Here is a 20,240-nt window from a genome sequence, read left to right as displayed (position 1 = left end):
CTCAGATGTTAGGCAAATATCTTTTTGAAATAATTAACGTGTTGTTAATTTCAAAATTATTTCTATGCAAAAAATGAAAACGACAAGCTAAATGACGATTAACCTTATCAGTTTAGTACGATGATCTTGAAAATTCGTTTTGATCTCATAGCTCAGATTATGTATTAATTTAGAATTACTGATTATATTCTATCATTTACCGAACTAATTTTATCACCTTAAGGGTTATGGACACAAGTACTTGATAGTACACTGTTTATTAAGCAAACTAATTATTAAATAAGATCTTTTGTTTAAATTTGATCGAATAGTTTCACAGTATTTGGGCTCCAAGTTGATGTCAGACATTAAAGAGTAAAAAGCTTGGACTAGATTGCCAGGCGAAACGTTGGATTTACTTCAAATTCTTTCGCTGAGATTTTACAAATACATCCTTCCTCTTTAATGTCAAACTAATTATTGTTGGGCGCACAACCATATAACTGAGGCAACGAGTTAGTTAACATCTCTCTTTATGGTTAAGAAAGACCATCGTCAAATCAAATTTTTGCTTATATATATTGTTCTAATTCACAGTATGGGAAGTTAATTATTGTCTTATAATATCAGAAGGGTTTTGTGGATATTATAGTAATTTCAATGGTTAACATAATGAGTCAGTTGAAGCTAGACCACCACGGAAAACCTAGAAGCACTGGATGACCGTTTCGTCCTAGTTTGGGACTCCTCGGCAGTGCGCATCCACGACCTCGACCTCTGCGAGATGCCAGCTCAGTGGTCTAGTGGTTAAGTGCTCGCGCGCGAAGCCAGTAGGTCTTGGGTTTGAGTCTCGCAACGTGCGAGGTCATGGATGCGCACTGCTGAGGAGTCCCACAATAGGACGAAACGGCCGTCCAGTGCTTCCAGGTTTTCCATGGTGGTCTAGCTTCAACTGACTCATGATCTTAACCATTGATATTGTCTTATAAGATTAACGATTAATTTCAATGAATACATCTCTACGTTACGAATATTTAAGATTAACTTCTACAGACTAAGCTTGGACTTCACCATCTAACTCTATTTTCTCAAACAGAATTTATTACTTTATAAGTGAAGATAGATGGTGGCTTATATTTCAATCTAGATAGCGCGTTTCATCTTGTTTGAGACTCGTCAGCTAGATATACCTGCATCCTGAACAACAATAAGAAGATACCAACAAACCATATCAAGTGTTCAAATACACAAATGACATTTATTACAAAGTTTCTCTCATTTTCATTTATGTACAATATTATTTTGTAATTGGGTAATTAGGTGCTTAAAATTGGATTTCGATAACTGATATAATAAATCAGACTTGTTTCACTATATATCACTGATATTGTGCTTGATACGAAATACCTGAACTTAAACTGTTTCCCAGACAATTCCCATTTAAACATTAAGAACACAAAGTTCTGCAAAGGGGTCTTTTTTCAACAAATTTGTTATCAGATTGTACAATCGTATAACTGTCTGGTCTTCCAGTTCACCTGCTCTTGTGGAGCAAAATATATTGGCCGTAGCCGGTATTCGGTTTCAACTTGGATAAGGGAATACGTCCCAGTTTGGTTCTACAAGGGTGAGAGGAAAGTAGTTAGGAGTTCTATATTTGAACATCTAATCGACTGTAATCATTCTACGGATCCACAGTTTGATTTTAAGGTTGTATATACGATTTCTTCGTATTCAACTTCTAAAAATAGCCGAAGCTCTAACCATCCATGAGCTCAAGCCAGACTTATGCGTTCAAAAGAAGTACGTCCTATCGTTATCGTTACCTTGGTCTTTATTATTACTACTGCATTTCCCCTTCACTTATGTCTCATATTTACATTATTTTATTTCACAAATGCACTTTATTTTTAACACCCCTTTGACCGTTAATGACCTTTAATTATTGTAACGAAAACATTTCAATCATCTTACTACATTTATGTTAGAATTCGTTACCAACTTATTAAGTCTATTGTTATTATTCATTTTACATAATCTAGTATTATAATCTGTCTATTGCGTCATCTTGGTTATTCTTTATTCACATTTCCTCACGGAACTAGTACATCCAGTACAACAACAACAACAACAACAACAATATCGAAACTAATAATAAAGGAATGATATAATTAATTGAAAATTCACAATCTAATTCAATCAATAAATGTTTACTGTTTACAATTTATCAGCAACTATTTATTGTTTAAATAATATTGATATAAAATTTTGGTAAACAAGTCATTAAGCACATTCTGTTCTAAATAAAAGGACCGATTTTCTATCGACAAAGAAATAAATCAATCCTTCATCGACATGACTGACATTGCTAACAAACAGAAAAGAAAGAAAAAATAATCATAAAACAAAAAATGTTTTTATGAAACTAAATCAGATCTAGATTTAACAGATCTGAATAATCACAGAGGGGGTCGATTGACTGCACAAAACCCCTCTCTGATTATAATCATCATATGCTTACTAAGGACGGTCTCCAAGAGGTATTTCCTGGAGTTCTAGTGAGAAGCCGTGACTAGTGGAGTTCAGCCGGGTCCGTTGTGAAATAGTAATTCACTGAAAACAATGATGGACGGTGGCACAACTTAATGGATTGGTTAAAATTAGACATTAGCAGCATTGGATGCCGGCTCAGTGGTCTAGAGGTTAAGCGTTCGTGCACGAGACCGATATATCCTGGGTCCGAACCTGCTGAGGAGTCCCATACCAGGACAAAACGGCCGTTTAGTGCTTACAGGTTTTCCATGGTGGTTTATCTTTAATTGACTCATAAATTCAACATATAAAAAATGATCTGAAAAAGTTGTTTTCAATATCACACCTAAAATGATTTATTTTTGACTGCTGAATATAATTATTTCTTGTATATTCATAACTAGAGTGAAGAAGCTTTGTAACGTTAATAATGATGAATGTTTAATTCATTCAAAATAACTCGTATAAACTCTGAAAATGTAGAAGTTTGTGTTGATGATGTCGTTCAGCAAATAGGATAAAAGCTCCACGACCGAATCATCCAGCTCAGAGAACAAACGTCCATCAAAATCATCCGCCTGATCTACATATCTTCTCTACCACCTCTTATGAAGTGAGTGATAAAAAACATAACAAACAAATATTGATAACCAGTACAATCGTAGTTTTCCCCTAGTTAACTATATAACCCATATATATGAAAGTAAGTTAAGGTATTTAAACTGTTTAAACAATGATATCATTTTTATCAGAATGGGTTTTGTGGAGATTTTAGAAATTTCACTGGTTGAAATCATGATTCAATTGAAGCTAGGCCACCATGGAAAACCTGGAAGCACTGGACGGCCGTTTCGTCCTAGTATGGGACTCCCCAGCAGTGCGCACCGACGATCACGCCCCCCGCAGGAGTCGAACCCAGGACCTATCAGTCTCGCGCCAGGCGCTTAACCAACTAGACCACTGAATCAGCATCCAACGGTGTTAATGTCCATGGTGGTCTAGCTTCAATTGACTCATGATTTCAACCAGTGAAATGATATGATTTGTTAATGCTGTTTACTGTTAACAGAATAATCATTTTCGTTATGAGGTATCTTGTAAATTTTATGTACAACAAAGAATTTACAGTAAAAGGAAATAAATGTCACTGTGAATGTGTTTACATTAATACCAGTCAATAGAGTAGTACAGAAAAAATAAAAAAATATTTTTACTTGACATTAAAAAAGGTTGATATTTTAACTCAGATTGTAGGATCTAGGAATCAAAGAAATAAATATACTTTTGAATAGTAGTTAATCATAGTATCCAGAGAGCGCTTTTCCTTTTATTTAACTATCTATAATCAATAAATTGATAAATTACACATCGATGTTTTAACTAATCGACTAAAATTTCAAGTATGACTATGACCATAGGTACATCAAGTTAATGGTTCCTAAATAGAGGGATTCCATTGTTAACTTATAAATACAAGCAGCTTAATGGAGTCATTCTCTTAAAGAGTTTATATTGTCGACAATTAGTGATCAAACTCAATCTGAACAATGAACAATCAAAGAAATTAGACAACTGTCATTAAAACCAAATTTCATAATATATAAATCAACATCAAATCAAATATTACCTTCCATAATTACTTCCAACAATACAATGCCATGTACGTCCATATTTATCATTAAATTCTTTTTTCAATGAACTAGCTACATCTTTATCATGTCGTAGTATTCTCATTGCTTTTATACATGATTTAATAGCATGTTCTTGCATATCATTTGGCATTCCAGTACTTTTTACAATTACTTTTTGTGCTTCCATTATGAATGATATTCAAATGATAATAATTATGATAGGTAAAATTACTGATGAAATATTAAATGTCTATTACTTAGTATTATTTACTACTTAGCATTTATCACAATTCCAAGTAATTCAATCTAATTTAATGCTCTATGTGTACATAAGTTGATACAAGTTAATTGATCACATATTTACTATTATGATTACTTGGAATAGTGTATATTGTATGTTGCTATGTATGTATGTATGTATGTATGTATGTATGTGTGTGTAAGTATGTGCAAAACATCTTGTGAAATGTCTCTTGATATTACTAATTCTTGGTTTCTGTGTATTCACAGAAAGTTTTCAATTTTCTCTAATAGTATTTTTTTTAAATGTATATCTTAGTAATTATTAAATTAATGACGAATCAAAGAAGACACAATATACAACCATTTTCTATATGTAGCATTATAGAGCTATATATATGCATTCAACCACTGCTAGAGAAGTCCTACTCACTGCCTTCTCTCAATGAGGTGTTGATTACGGGTTGGTGGATACGGAGAGTCCAACTAGGGGAGTTGGAAAACCCTAATTCCAAATCAATGATGCAGACGGGCTCCAGTATCCTGAGGAAACAAATGGCGTATAAACCAATCGTTGGTCACTGGCTACCATGGGAGTGCATCTCCTGACGTTGCTCCACTGCCTTGTGGATTAGACCTTTAGGTCGAAGGCTCCAGGTGTAGCCTCCTAAGAAAACCAACTGCTTCGGTTTGGGTACCCATGCAGTAACCAAGCCCTCACATAAATCGAATGATTTATGTGGGGCATATCTATTTGCTAACTCCTTGTACCAATATTTATGTGTTTAAATAAAATAAATGATAGTCTATGATATGGTATCTATCAAATTTCTGATGTTACTATTAGTTAAAGCTTAAGGAAATTTATTTGATGAATAATAAATAATTTTGACTAAATGTAGATCTGGTTCTTCATGTCATCTAAGTTTATTTGACCAAATAATGATTATCAGTAGTCTTTGCATAAACAGTGTTGCTTGAAAAAAATAATCCATAAATTTGAATTCCGTAATATCAATCACGAACTTTTGTCTTAAAAATGAAAAAGATCTTGATGTCTACTTGAAAAAAACGTTTTATGTTTACCAGTGAAATAAATTTCCAGAAGTTCAAATTGGAATCTTGATCTTATGGAACCAGTGATGTCAAGGTTAAGACGATAACACCAGTGACACTTGATGAATATCCCTGTATATTATAGGTTAACTGAATTTGTAATTGTAAATCAATCAATTGTTAAAACAATCTCAATCCGATTGAATACCACTTATACTGCATACAATCCTATGAAAGAATGAAATTATTTACTGCTAACAATTATCAAACCATGATATATTCATTCTTCAGGAATCTTCAATTTCTTACTATCATTCTAGCTTATGATCATTTATAATACAACATTTCACGTACATATTAAGCACTGAAGTAAGTATTGTTATTTCATTTTGACATAGTAATTAATCTATTGTTCAGCTACTTTTTCTGTGCAAGCATAGCTTTTTTCTATAGTCTTGCAATTTATCCTTCTATAATAAACTTGGAATAGATAATGAAACTAGAAAGGAAATTTTCAAAAAAAAAATCACTCCACATTAAGTCACACTATATATAGATATCAGTGATTGAATCAATGAACTCAAGTTTGTTCAGTGACAATTTGTTATTTATACACTTCTAGTTGAAGTTTGTGCTAATGATGTCATTCAGAAGAAAGATGAAAGCTCCACGACCAAACCATCCAGCTCAGAGAACAAAACACCATCAAACTACTAATTACAGGTAATAGTCTATAGGTTAATAATCTATGAAAATTCTATAATAATTAAAACATCTTTGTTGTTATAGTCAGTAGATTAACATTTATTATTACTTTTCTATTGAGCCATTGTGTTGTGAACAGAACACGGGTGAGGACAATCGGATGTATTTGACACAAAATTACATGACTTGTTAGTAAAATCTAACATTCATAAAGTAAATACGTAATTTGCAAAATGTCCATCAATTGTCTCAAAATGACTCAGACTTCATTGTTCTTGCATTTGCACACAAATTGTATTCTGTTTCCATTCTTTACTGTTCGATCCTCTTGTGTCTCTGCTGCCAGACCTTCTGTTTACGACTAACACTATATACTACTTATGTCAATATAAGTAGCACACACCACTATTGAAGTTCAAATTTTAGTGTGATCAATGGTTTCTGATTAAAGTAAATATTTTAATGGATCAAAAGCCAATATAAAAATAAGCCAAACTGATTTTTTTTTTTAAAAAATATAAAGTTTCATAGAAAGAAATACAACCTTTAAATCATTTCTTCGAATCATTTCTATAAGTTTCTAAACGTTTTATTAGAAAACGTATATACGTATATGGTGTATACTGCTCATGTCAATATAAGTAGTATATAACATCAATCAGAAGTAGAATACCTGGCATCAGAAGGTTGAAAAGATAGAATCAAAGAGAATGGGGACATAGAGGAACTTCGAAACAATTGATGAAGGGTTTAAAAAAGATGTATTGAAAGTATGGTTTTTATATTTTACTAAAGAACTCTGTATTTTGTAATAAAATGTATATTGGTTGTCCCCACTTGTGTTCTCATTCACAGTACATATACTAAAGTTATAGTTTAAATATATCAACTCTTTCTATACCAGATGTTAATTGGAATATTTTTACAGGCTTTTTTATTTGTCAACTACATGTAAGCTCTGTAATCAGTGTTTATTATTCTTGCCTAAATTTTTTTTAATTTGCACAAATAATTGGCTTTCGTGACTTAGCAGCTAGGTGTATAATGCGATGGCGTTTGAAACGAGCAGTCATATGTTCGAGTCCCCGAGTGAACATTAAGTCTGAGACGCAGATATATTCAGCTGACGAGTCCTAAATAGGACGAAAGACGCGTCCTAGATTCCACTGTTAGTCACTATCTTTGCTTATTATGCTTGTGAATTAAGATAATATTGAAGCCATTTGCACAGCATGCACGTATGTCAATAAGAGGACTGATCAATTGCAGTCCTAATCATCAATCGGAAGATTCAAGTAAAACAACACCCAGTGAATTTGACTTGTATAATTTAACAGTAATTTGGTGAAACAATGCACTTGTCATGTTCCACTGAATCGTACTTGTTTACTAACGCCTGTTACTCCCAATGAAGCATAGGCCACCGACCAACATTCTCCAACACACTCTGTCCCACTCTGCCTCCCTTCCTAGTTCTATCCAGTTGTTGTTCATTCTTCTCAAGTCTGTCTCCATTTATCGGCCAAATGCGTTCATTGGTGTTCACCTTCTCGTTTGACCTTGAGGATTTCATATGAGGGCTTGTCTTGTGACACACAGTTGTGTGCTTTCCCCAACGTGTGTCCTATCCACTTCTAGCGCTTCTTCCTGATTTTTTCCTCCTCTGGAATCTGGTTTATTCTCTCCAACAGTAGGTTGTTGCTAATAGTGTCATGCAAACGGATCTGAAGTATTTCGCATGGGCAACTGTTAATAAACACTTGTATCTTCTGGATGATGGCTTTCATAGTTCTTCAAGTTTCCGTCCCATACAGTAAAACTGTCTTGACTTTGGTTTTGGTCGATAACAGTTTTAAGTTTCAGATGTTCTACAGTTGCAGATATGCTGTTCTTGTTTTGTTGATCCACTTCTTCACTGAATCATTTTCTTATAATTCTACCAACTAATCGTCTATTTTATAATTTATATATCATATATAAAAATAACTGTTTAGATTTCTGATTTTCTCAATAGAAATGATTAAGGTAACTTAGATTTGAAGACAAAACAAAAGACTACACAAATTAATGATAAATATATACACCAAGTTATTTAATATTCTGACTGTAAACATTTACCATGATACACAGGATTATAGATATGAGTGTATTTAGTCGTTGATTTCGTATAAATTAACTTATATATATATATATATATATATATATATATATATATATATATATATATATGTATATACATATGCATATGTAAATTTGATCTTTCTAGTCTATACAAACTCAAGTAGTTTTATGTGCCATTTGCATTAGCCAATCTTTTGAAAGTTTTATTCATTTTTTAATTAAATCAAGGTAAATAGTAGTTACATAAATGTAAAGACATTATTCGTTGAGTTGAAGTTATGTTACTAAATGTTAAACTTTGTACTGTTTCAGGTCAGTATAGAACAATCTACTGTCTAAACACATGCATATATATATATATATATATATATATATACATGTTTATGTAAATAATAAGTCTTATTTTACACTTCCTATAGTTCTTTGTTCATTGATATTGTCAATTATATCAAATCAAATCTAATATAATATGGAATGTAAAAAAGCTGTTGTTAAAAATGCTGATATGTCAGATGATATGCAACAATGTGCCGTTGATATAGCTGCTCAAGCAATGATTGAATATAATATTGAAAAAGATATTGCAGCTTATATTAAAAAACATTTTGATAAAAATTATGGTCCAACATGGCATTGTGTTGTTGGTAAAAATTTTGGAAGGTGACTATTTTTTTTTTGTTTTGTTTTCAAAGTGTTTTCTTTGTTTGTTTCTTTTAATCAATATTGTTTGATTACACTATTTGAGATAATCAGTTATTGTAGTCGATAATTTAAGATGTACTATGTTATAGAAAATGAAATTATTTGTTCGACTTCTGTTCTCTGAACTGGATGGGTTGGTTGTGGAGCTTTCATCGTTCTTCTGAACTTTAGGTTCGTGCTGATGACAGCGTTCAGGAGAACAATGAAAGCTTCACAACCAAATCATTCAACTCAGAGAACAAAATCCCATCAAAATCATCCACCTGAGCTACAAATCTTCACCACTATCTCGAAATGATTTGTTTCATCCAGGATATTATATTGATTGGTTTATTTTCGAAAAGTTGATATGTAATTAAGTAAATGACAAAAATGAGGATTGGCATAATCTTTCAGTTTATTGTGATCGGAAATATGGCTCATAAATACACTATTATTGAATAATTCATCATTATCTGAACTAATAATCTAGAGGTAAGATTTTATTTTAAATGATTTTTCTTAACAAAATTGAGTCATGAGTCGATTGAAACTAGAACACCATGGAAATCCTGAAAGCGCTAAACGATCGTCTCATCCTAGTATAGGACTCCTTAACAGTGCGCATCCACAATCCCACCTAGCGAGATTCGAACCCAGGATTTATCAATGTGGCGTGCAAACGCTTAACCTCTATACCACTGAGCCGGTATCCAATGGTATTGTTGTCTAAATTTAACTAAAATTAGATTTGTTCATGATACCTATTTTATTAAAATTGTAGTAAATTTATTTTTGACAAATCCGTGAAAAATCATACAGAAAACAAAACAATTCAGTCTAAATTCCTAATATCATTGAATATTCCAGTGAGTATAAAAACTTTATCTCTTCTCTGAAGAAGCGATATACACTAAGTGACGAAACTTCAGAAAAACTTATACTTATATTTCTTAAGTTTCTATCCAATACTCACTATATGTGGAGCTATCAAGTTCAACCTTGGCAATAATACGTACAAACTTATGTCATTTAGTTACAGCTATATATAAATGATAGCTTTCTATTGTAAATAATTTTATTATTTATTTTAATGGTGAAAATGTTTACTTTTTCCAACAGTACTATCTAGTAAATTGTTCTGTTCTTTAATGAATACAATAATTTTTTAATAATAGAGAATTAATATCAGATGGGTTTTGTGGATATTATAGTAATTTCAATGGTTAAGATCATGAGTCAGTTGAAGCTACACCACCATGGAAAACCTGGAAACACTGGACGGCCATTTCGTCCTATTGTAGGACTCCTCAGCAGTGAATGAATTGCCAATAATGATTTATTAAATTAGATTATTCAGTTTAACGTGTTTTCACCATGTTTGTTTTCTAATGAAAAGGGTTGATGACTCCATACTTAACCCTCTTTTTTTAAAACCCTGATTTAAGATTAACAATAAACTTAAATGAGCTACAATCAGAGTTCCATTACACCAAGTTAACTTTGATTCATAATCTGTAATAACTTTTTCTTGTTTCTATACATACACTATTCAATAAACCATGTTAATTGCTATCATTATTATATATTTACTTTTGATTCTTTATTCTTTATTTCTATAGTTACGTAACACATGAAACCAATAATTTTATTTATTTCTATCTACAAAACGTTGCGGTACAATTATTTAAATCAGGATAAATAATCAATTACACAATTTATATAATTCAATGCACATATTCACTTGTTTTCAATGAGTAGAACTACAACAACAACAACAACAATAAAATAAAGAAAAAAGATAAAAGAAGAAAAAGAAAAGAAAACAAAGGACAGTTTTAATTCATTCTGTATACATTAATATTGTTAAATAAATCATTCATAAATTTGTTGATATTTCATAATCAAATTGATAATAGTTGAATTCATGAATTGATTAAAACTAGACCATTATGGGAAAGCTGAAAGCATTAGAACGATCGTTTCGTCCCCAGTATAAGACTCTTCAGAATTGAACATCGATGATCCAGCTTGTTGTGTAAATAAAATAGTCTTTTATATTTAAAGTAATTAGTCCATTTTATAAATTTCGATAGAACAATGAGAAGACGGAGTTTATCTGAAAAATGTGTATAGGAAACCAACCTGGACGGGACAATACTTAACTTTCCATAGTTTTTGTCTATTGCAATAGAAGCGAGGCCTGGTTAAGTGTCTCTTTAAGAGGACTCAAAGAATTTGTATTTCTGACACGGTGGAAAAAGATGAAAAGTTACTGACTGATATATTAATAGCAAATGGTTATCCACTAAAATTTATTAATAGGTGCAAAAGTCAGTTAATGCCCAGACCTATTGTTTATTTAGTTCCAAAGAAAAAAGTTTATATCAACCTACCATATAGAGGCGAATCCAACAGGATAGTTTTAAGACAGAGATTGAAAACAGACATCGAGAATACCTATATGCTGCTCAGTTGGTTGTGATTAAAAAGTCCATGAAAAGCCCATGATTCCTAATAGACCCAAACAATGCACTAGTGATTACGTCACATCCCATTGTATTTACCAATTTACATGTTTGTGTGGAACACATACATAGGGAGGAGTAATCGAACAATGTAATCAAGGGTCAATGAACATGTGCCTAGATGGCTTCAAAATCAATGTGTGTCAAACGATCCGATCAATGTGGGAGGTAGAAAACCAAGTTCATCGATAGCGAAATCTATAATTGAAACGGGGTACAAAATTGACATTAATACAGCTTTTAGAACGTTGTATAGAAATTGTCACAGACGAATTCTTAAGTTTACTGAAGCCTTGTCTATTCGTAAATTTAAAGCCCCCTTATGTATACAAAAACAATTTGTCTTAATCTTGAATTTACCTTGGTAGTCCTAAAGTCATTCTATGGCCTAGGATAACGTGACAATTTATTATTCGTTCTCTCCCCTTTTTGTTATTTTACTTGAACTTTCATTTAATTGACCTTTATTAATTTTCATATAAAATGCCCAGAAAAGTATATGTGTGTGATCGGATTGTTCAAAATGTATAGCACAGTTACATCACATTTTCCGAGATTAGATGGTGGTTGGAAGTCGATAGGAAACCCCGGATCCGGGTTTCGTGCTACTTGGCACTTGTCAGCAAGGTGTACCTGTAATCTTGAAGGAACTGGTGCTCCCTGGAGGATTCGATCTTGTGTCACCCAGCTTCACAGTCAGAAACGTTACCATTGAGCTATCCGGGCCGCGACTGATCTCCTGTAGGACTGAAATGTAATCACAATTGATTGATCAGTGGGTGGTGATCAATTTCATGCGTGTCAAGTCCTTATTTAGTGCAGATCGAATGCTATCGACCATCACATTTTTCAGATAAACTCCACCTTCTCAGTGTTCTATCGAAGTCTTTTATATGTATTGAAAAATTACCGTATGAAATAGAAAGTTAATAAAGGTATCAAGTATGCTCATTTTGTGAACTAAAATTTTAATTTAAGGAAAATATAGGAAATTATTTTGATTGGATCTCACGATTAATAAATTAAATATCATATATTTGTTTGTTATATTCTCTGTTTAGATTATTCATAATTGATGTTTGATTTAGTAGCTAACACTGAATTAAGTAGTATGTAAATTTTGATTAAATAAATCACATTTCAGAAACATCTTACTTACTGTAAATAAACCTGCGGAATATTACAGTTCTTACTATACTTTTGAACTATATAGTAGGTCATTTCTAGTGTCATAAAGCATTGGTCATAATCGTTTATAACTAGAGAAAGTAAAATGGAAACAGATCATGGAAAAATAAAAAAAGGATAAGTCAGTAAGTCAGATCTAACATAATACAGGTGTCACGTTATTTTATGCTCTATAGTTTGGGTTAGATATTTTTCAGAATAATTAAGGCTGTCACAGACGATTCATTCAAATCTTCTCTCTGTTCTCTTTACATTTCAGTGTCACGTAAAAAGCACAATCAATTTAACAATAAACTCTCGTTTCAAAGAAACGATCTCTGAGTTAACATTTTTGGTATGTAGGTTGTGATTGATCCGTTGTCGTGTGTTGGACTGTCTGATAAGCGTTGTCAACTCTCATGCAAGATATTTCACAAATCTTATTACATAAACCTGAACGTAATCACTGATTTGTGTTGTCATCATTATCGATAACGGAGTTAGTGTACAGTATCAGTACATAGCGAGGTTTAATTAGCAGGCTCAGTAGCGAAAACGATTAAACATTTAAAACTTCTATAACCTCAGTTATGAAACGGGATATATTTAAAAGTTTAAGCATACCAAAGGCGTTTTCAGAGGAGAAGTAAGCATCGATTTAGTAAATAAAGGACAGATGTGATTTTATTTCACGGACGGATTGTGGTAAATTATTCCAGAGTCTCGAAAGTTTACTAGTGAACTAACTCATATGGAGAAATTCAGGATGAGATTGTTTTATTAAGGAAAAACAGTTACGGATGCTATAACTAAGAGTTTCTGAACATTGAGTTTAAAAGATAGTTTATTAGGTATTTTGGAGAAAACGATCAGATTTAGTTAGAGTCTCCTCTTCCAAAAAGGGTAGAGTCCAAGTTTATTACATCTGGAGTTATAATTAAAGGTAGAATCAATCACAAGAATATGAGGTGTTAATATTCACAGGACGGATTTCAGTCTTAATTGATATCTTATGCGAACACTACTAAGAATAAACTTGCAGTATTCTAGGAGAAGTCGAATACATACTTCGTAAGTTAAAATACATGACTCGTTGAAACAGAGGTGACAAATTGTGTAACCTAGACGACGTTGAGATTTGGTGTTGTATTTCGAGGTTTGATAGATGATGAAAAATTGTAAGAACACTTGGGTCCCAAGTCCACCACTGTATGATACTTGGATAACGCCTCACAATTTATGGTTGGGTCTAGGTTTCCACTGCTAGCTACTATCCATCTTTGCTTATAATGCCTGTGAATTAAGACTATATTGAGGCAATACGCACAGCATGCACATATGCCAATAAGAGAGTGATCAATTGCAATCCTAAACATCAATCGGAAGATTCAAATAAAAAATACCAAGTGAATTTAAATATCTATACAGTTTGTACGAAAACGGTGAAGATTGGATAAGAGTTCATTTACAGGTTAGTTTCAGTAAGTTATAGAGTAATCATTATTATCATAGATGATCATTTATTGCATTAAATCACTTATTTTTTGAGAACTTAACCATCCTTTGATTAAAAGTGACTTTTAACAGACATTCGTAGGCTACTCCAAAGGTAAATGAACAATATAATGTAAAACTCAATGTGTCCCAGAGTGTCGACTCAAAAATCAAGATGTTAACAAGACTATGCAAGAAACATTTCAGTGAGTTATAGAAGTTCTCCTACAATCAATTTCGATTATGGTTAAATTTTGTTAAACGCTTTTATTAACTTACTTAACAGACAATGTTATTCGAACAGTAACAATTCGCATGTTTCATTATACTATTATGACCACTAACATATCTGTGTAAACGAGTACGCTTGATCACATGACAGACTCTAGCTAAAATGTTGATAGCTTAAATATCGCTCGACGAATCATCCTCTTCCCCACTTATATATGTACTCGAACCCAGTTATTAGCCTTTGAATTGCCTATATACGCCTTTTTCGATTTGACTATAAATCCGCCTATGTATTTCCTTGCACATGCACACATTCACCTTTCTGCTCCAAACTCGCTCGATGTGCTTGTAGCTTTATGATCTGTGCTATCCGCTAATAAACTGTATTCGCCGCTTCTTATTGCCTTCTGATTTCAAACGCCGTTGGGATTTACATAATAACGGTTATCAAGGTGATTGATCAACAATTCAAAGCCACTACACAGTAAATCCCCACATACAATAATTATACAAAGAGGCTAGTTAGATTACCTCGTGTCACTTGGTCACAATGTGTTTAGAATACAGTAAGTTACTACTCTGAACGATCTAGACTTCTCAGATGATCTGGATCTTCTATCGCACACGCAACAACAAATGCAGGAGAAAAACGACCAGTGTAGCAGGCAGCATCAGCAGCAGTAGGTTTCAATATACACAAAGAGAAAAGCAAGATTCTCCAATACAACACAGCATGCAACAATCCAATCACAATTGATGGAGAAGATTTGGAATATGTAAAAACCTTTACATATCTCAGCAGCGTCACTCATGAACACAATGGATCTGATGCAGATGTGAAGGCACGGATCGACAAGGCAAGAGCAATATATTTACAATTGAAGAATATCTGGAACTCAAAATAATTGTCAACTGCTAACACCAAAGTCAGAATTTTCAATACAAATGTCAAAACAGTTCTACTGTATGAGGCGGAAACCTGCAGAACTACGAAAGCTATCATCCAGAAGATACAAGTTTTTATCAACAGCTGTCTACGCAAAATACTTCGGGTCAACTGGTCAGACATTATCACCAACAACTTACTGTAGGAGAGAACAAACCAGATTCCAGCGGAGGAAAAAATCAGGAGGAAGCGCCAGAAGTGGATAGGACACACACTGAGGAAAGCACACAACCGTGTGCCACAAGACAAGCCCTCATATGGAATCCTCAAGGTCAAAGGAGGAGAAGGAGGGAAGGAAGACCAAAGAACACATTACTTTTAGAAATGGAGACAGACATGAGTAAAATGAACAAGAATTGGATGGAACTTGAAAATAAGACCGAGGACAGAGTGGGTTGGAGAATGCTGGTCGGCGGCCTATGCTTCATTAGGAGTAATAGACGTAAGTAAGTAAGTAAATCACTACTCTTTAAATACAATACAAGTCAATTTTATTTCAAAAACTCCTACTATTAAAAATAACGAAATTTAAGAAACACACATTCCATACACAAATTAATTCAGAAGTAAAATATTATCTTAGAAATCACTAAATAATCATACTTTATTCATCCAATCAAGAAACGTTAACGATATATGAACGCTTTGAATACTAATTATAAATACCTCTAATTAGTGTGTCTATTATAAAAATGACCATTAGTGGATTAGCGAAGTTCAGACATGTCTCTTACTAAAATGTATAATTGTGCATTCTGACACGATTTTTAATTATGCTTACTTGATTTCATAAGACGCATAAATTTGTTTTACATTAGAATATTAGTACTATCTAATCAGATAATGTCAAGAATGAACAAAAAGCTGATGAACTAGCACTCAGTCTCAACTGAAAGACCTAATTAACATTTTAGTAACTTGGACTCAGTTTACAATCACAAATGAATTCATGTGGGTGGATACTAAACCACACAACAAAACATTGGTTGTGCGAATTATCAATCGACAGTTCAGTTTTTAATGATGGTTAGTAATGGTGTGGCCTTAAGTGACCCTTCTGTTAATCAACAAAGAAATCCGCATTCACACACATGTACATTTGTGTTAACTTATCTGCATAAGCTCAAGTGTAATCAGATGGAATAGAGATAAAGAGCATTGTCTATGTCAGTAACTCGCGCGTTCACTTCATACTTAGAAAATGAACAACACAAATTTGATTCTGAAATCGATTACATTGATTGTATAGGCCAACACTGAATAAAATTTAAGAGACAATATCTAAAAAGGTATGTCATCATAATAAAATTCATACAAGTAACACAAATAAAAATGAAATTACAGAAATTCACTCTCTTGTGAATTCGGAAGAATAACTCAACGAACAATAAAGACGTTCACCTCATTACTTATTAACATTCGACAACCACAACTTCAAATGTGTGAGGTGGAATGGTAATGAGCCTCGGACACTTGTTTCGTGCTATTTAGGATATGTCACTGTAGCGTTTCTACAATGGTGACGGAACACATGATACTGAGATGACTCGAGCTCCTGTCACTTGTTGAGAAGTCGGAGATATTATTTGGCAACTTAGTTCAGGAGTGATTTACTGTAGGACTAAGATATCTACAGTAATTGATCACTGAGTAATATCCAATTTAATGTTTGTTTCGTGCGAAATGGATATGCAGTTCCATCTTTCCAATCTTAGTCGTTATATTCAACTGGAAGACGAAAATGTAAAATACATTCTTCACCTTCGTAAAAACCAATAAAGCATCGTATATTGATTGAAATCACTCCCGCTCCCAAGATATTATTATTAATATTATTCAATCAATTGCTTCACATAACCGTGTATTTGCAGAATCCCTGACTTACTGTTTAGTCCGATTTGATAATTTTACGCAGTCTGAATTATTAAAAATCTGCTTACAATTTGCTCAAGTGTGTTCCACTTCGTTTTAAGTAGCGACACAGACTGCAATTTTTGTGGAGATTGTTCTTCGATAAATTCTGCACAGTTTTCTCCAAGTAAACATTTCAAAAACATTTTTACTCATTGTAACCAGTATCAGTGCTATTTGTTTTTCCAGTGAGAGTCGAATTTCAAACAATTCGTCTCCAATTACACTCAAGTAAAATGTATACAATGAAAATATGAGGGTGTTCAGTTTGAAGACAGTTTGCATTATGAACTGAATTTAGTTAGAGAAATAGTGTGAGCTAGGAAGATGTGGACATTTCATTCGTCCTTGAAGTTAACAGCGATTATTTACATGTTGTATTGGTTGTGATAATTCCGATTCGCAAACGATCTACTAACGAACTAACATCAGCTGAGAAGTTTTAGCAGACGTGTGAAACTTGAAGGATATGTTATAGCAATAAAAAGTCGTTTCAATGAGTACCTACGATTCCTCACTTCCAGACACAGAATGTTCGACCTTCATGTTGGAACGATGCTCCACATTCCCAAACTCAGTCAAATAATAACCCAAGTGCCTGGATTCTTTCTTTTTACAGTGAGTCATGAAGGTCATTACATCGATTCTTTAAGTGACTTTAAGTGCATAGAACTATGAGCTTTGTTGAGTTGTAAGATGGTGGTTGGAAGTAGCAACGGGAAATCATCGACCTAGGTTTCGCGCCATTCGATACTCGTCGGTAAAGTGTATCCGTAGTCTTGAAAGAACTAATGCTTCCTGTTAGATTCGACTCCGTGTCTTCCAGCCTCACAACCAAAAATGTTATCATTGCAGCTTAATCGATAGAATTCAGTCAGAGCTAAGAAGAACTCGACACATATGACACTGGTCACTACTCAGTGGCCAGTCAGTTGTAAGAAGTAGAAATCCTGAGACCAAACAGAACATGTCGTCAACTGCTTTCTAGCTGATAACATTCAGTGTTGAAATCCGTCGTTAAAATCTGTTCTACTCTATTCCATTACCAATGGTTAATTCTAACAAACTCTATGTTATATCACACTAATTAAGCTTTAGTAGGAATATCCATTGGATCACTCAGTAATAGGCGATAATATCCCAACGTTATTAGACAGATAACTTCAAACATCCAGCAACAGAAGTTAGGGAATTCGTAAAATCATTCGATGTTTCATATAATGAGCAAATTGCAAACTATCATATTATTCGATAATGAACCACATTGGTTAACGTTTCTTCATAAGCACATGTACGTCAGTGTGAACTAATGATTTTCGTATGTCCATAAACCACCAACAATATTGTTATCTATACCGATTTATTCTATCCATATTTCACTGTCAAATAAAAGTTACAATCAATTCATCAATAAAATCACGTTTATGAGTTAACACATGTAGGTTGTAACTGATCTGTTGTCGCGTGTTGGACTGTCTGATAAGCAGTATCAACTCTCATACAAGATATTTCACAAATCTCACTATATAAATCTGAACGTAATCACTGAGCTGTATCGTAATTGTTATCATAAACACAATATCACAAAACCAAAACAGAAGTCAACAGTTTTCACAAAGTTATCCGTTTATAAAATCAATCGATATGTGTATTTTGTAGTAGGGATTGAGCATTTCAAGCACTATGCTATATCAATACCTTATTAACTTAACAATCCCGTCATGTTTCGACTTCAGCCAATCCATATTTTCATGATATTTTCAACTACATATTTTACGAGACATTGAAAGGTCAAGGTCACTTCATTTTCACCAGATACGATATAAATACCTTACTTTTCAAGATCTAATTCTTTCATTAGAGCATAGGTTGTATATTCCTTTCACTGTTGTCATGATTGAAGGAAAGGAAATAAATAAGGGTTATAATATGCAAGAAGCGAGACAGCAATTTGCTGTTGATTTAGCTGTAAAAGCTATGGATACATACACTGTTGAAAGAGATATTGCACGTCATATTAAAAACAAATTTGATGAAACATACGGTCCGAATTGGCACTGTATTGTCGGTAAAAACTTTGGAAGGTATGTACAACAACATCATTTTAATAACTTTCATTATATTTCTGATGCATATATACGTTGAAATAAAACTTCCAAATGATGAAATATTAAACCCTGATCATTTGATTTCACACATCAAATAGCCATTTGTTCATTTAGAAAGCATGAAATTCCAATGAATCATTGTGAATCAGTCAAACATTAGTACTTATAAACAAGACAATAATAAGAAAGGCAACAAATAATGGGAAGTTAAGTCAAATAGAATTGAAAATATGTAATGCATTATTTTCATTCCCATTGTTTTCTCCAATTTCAGTTATGTGACACATGAAGTAAACTGTTTTATTTACTTCTATCTACAAAATTACGCAGTGCTCCTATTCAAAGCCGGTTAATTTCCGAATTCCCTTCGTGACATAATGAATAAACCGTAATTTCTACCCACTTATTTTCATGCCCAATAAATCAAATTATTTTGACAAAAGATCATTTTGTTTTATTATTATTTCTAAGTAGTCCCATAAACAAATATACTTCAGTTACAAAACAGTGTATACAGTTCTTATTGAGTTAAATCAGTACAGACTACATTTCGGATATAGACGTCCATTTGATGTCGAATTGTCTCACTGATATAATACAAGTACAGTTGGTCTCTTTTCTGCTAACTATTAGAGGTTGAGTTCTGTTATCATTTGACAAATATTCCGAACAATTTTACGGTTCAATGCTCATATTGTGGACACGAAAATTTCATTTTCTATATCCATAATTCAACTAGTTTCATCATGAACAATGTAGTTTATCTGCATTCAAAAGAATCTGCGTAGGGATCGTAATCAGATTCATCTTTTGACCAAATCACTGCTTTAATCAGCGTTACGAATCCAGTGATTTGGGAACTTCTTCCATGTACATATGCTCCATGAATGATAGATTCATAATAGCGATC

The 20,240-nt window shown here is 33.0% G+C and overlaps 1 protein-coding gene across 1 annotated transcript; it reads left to right on the top strand.

Moving 5' to 3' along the window:
• Positions 1 to 8,733: 8,733 nt before the first annotated feature.
• Positions 8,734 to 19,367, top strand: DYNLL2 (Dynein light chain 2, cytoplasmic; the record flags this gene model as incomplete). The annotated part of the gene is made up of 2 exons (XM_035731700.2): positions 8,734 to 8,924; positions 19,091 to 19,367. The coding sequence occupies 2 exons, from the start codon at positions 8,734 to 8,736 to the stop codon at positions 19,365 to 19,367; spliced, it is 468 nt and encodes a 155-aa protein (XP_035589992.2).
• Positions 19,368 to 20,240: the final 873 nt, after the last annotated feature.

The sequence above is a fragment of the Schistosoma haematobium genome, chromosome 1 (assembly GCF_000699445.3).
Source record: "Schistosoma haematobium chromosome 1, whole genome shotgun sequence".
Classification (NCBI taxonomy): Eukaryota; Metazoa; Platyhelminthes; class Trematoda; order Strigeidida; family Schistosomatidae; genus Schistosoma; species Schistosoma haematobium.
The sequence above is the reverse complement of the archived record's forward strand: the minus strand, read 5'-3'. Positions and strand labels throughout refer to the sequence as shown.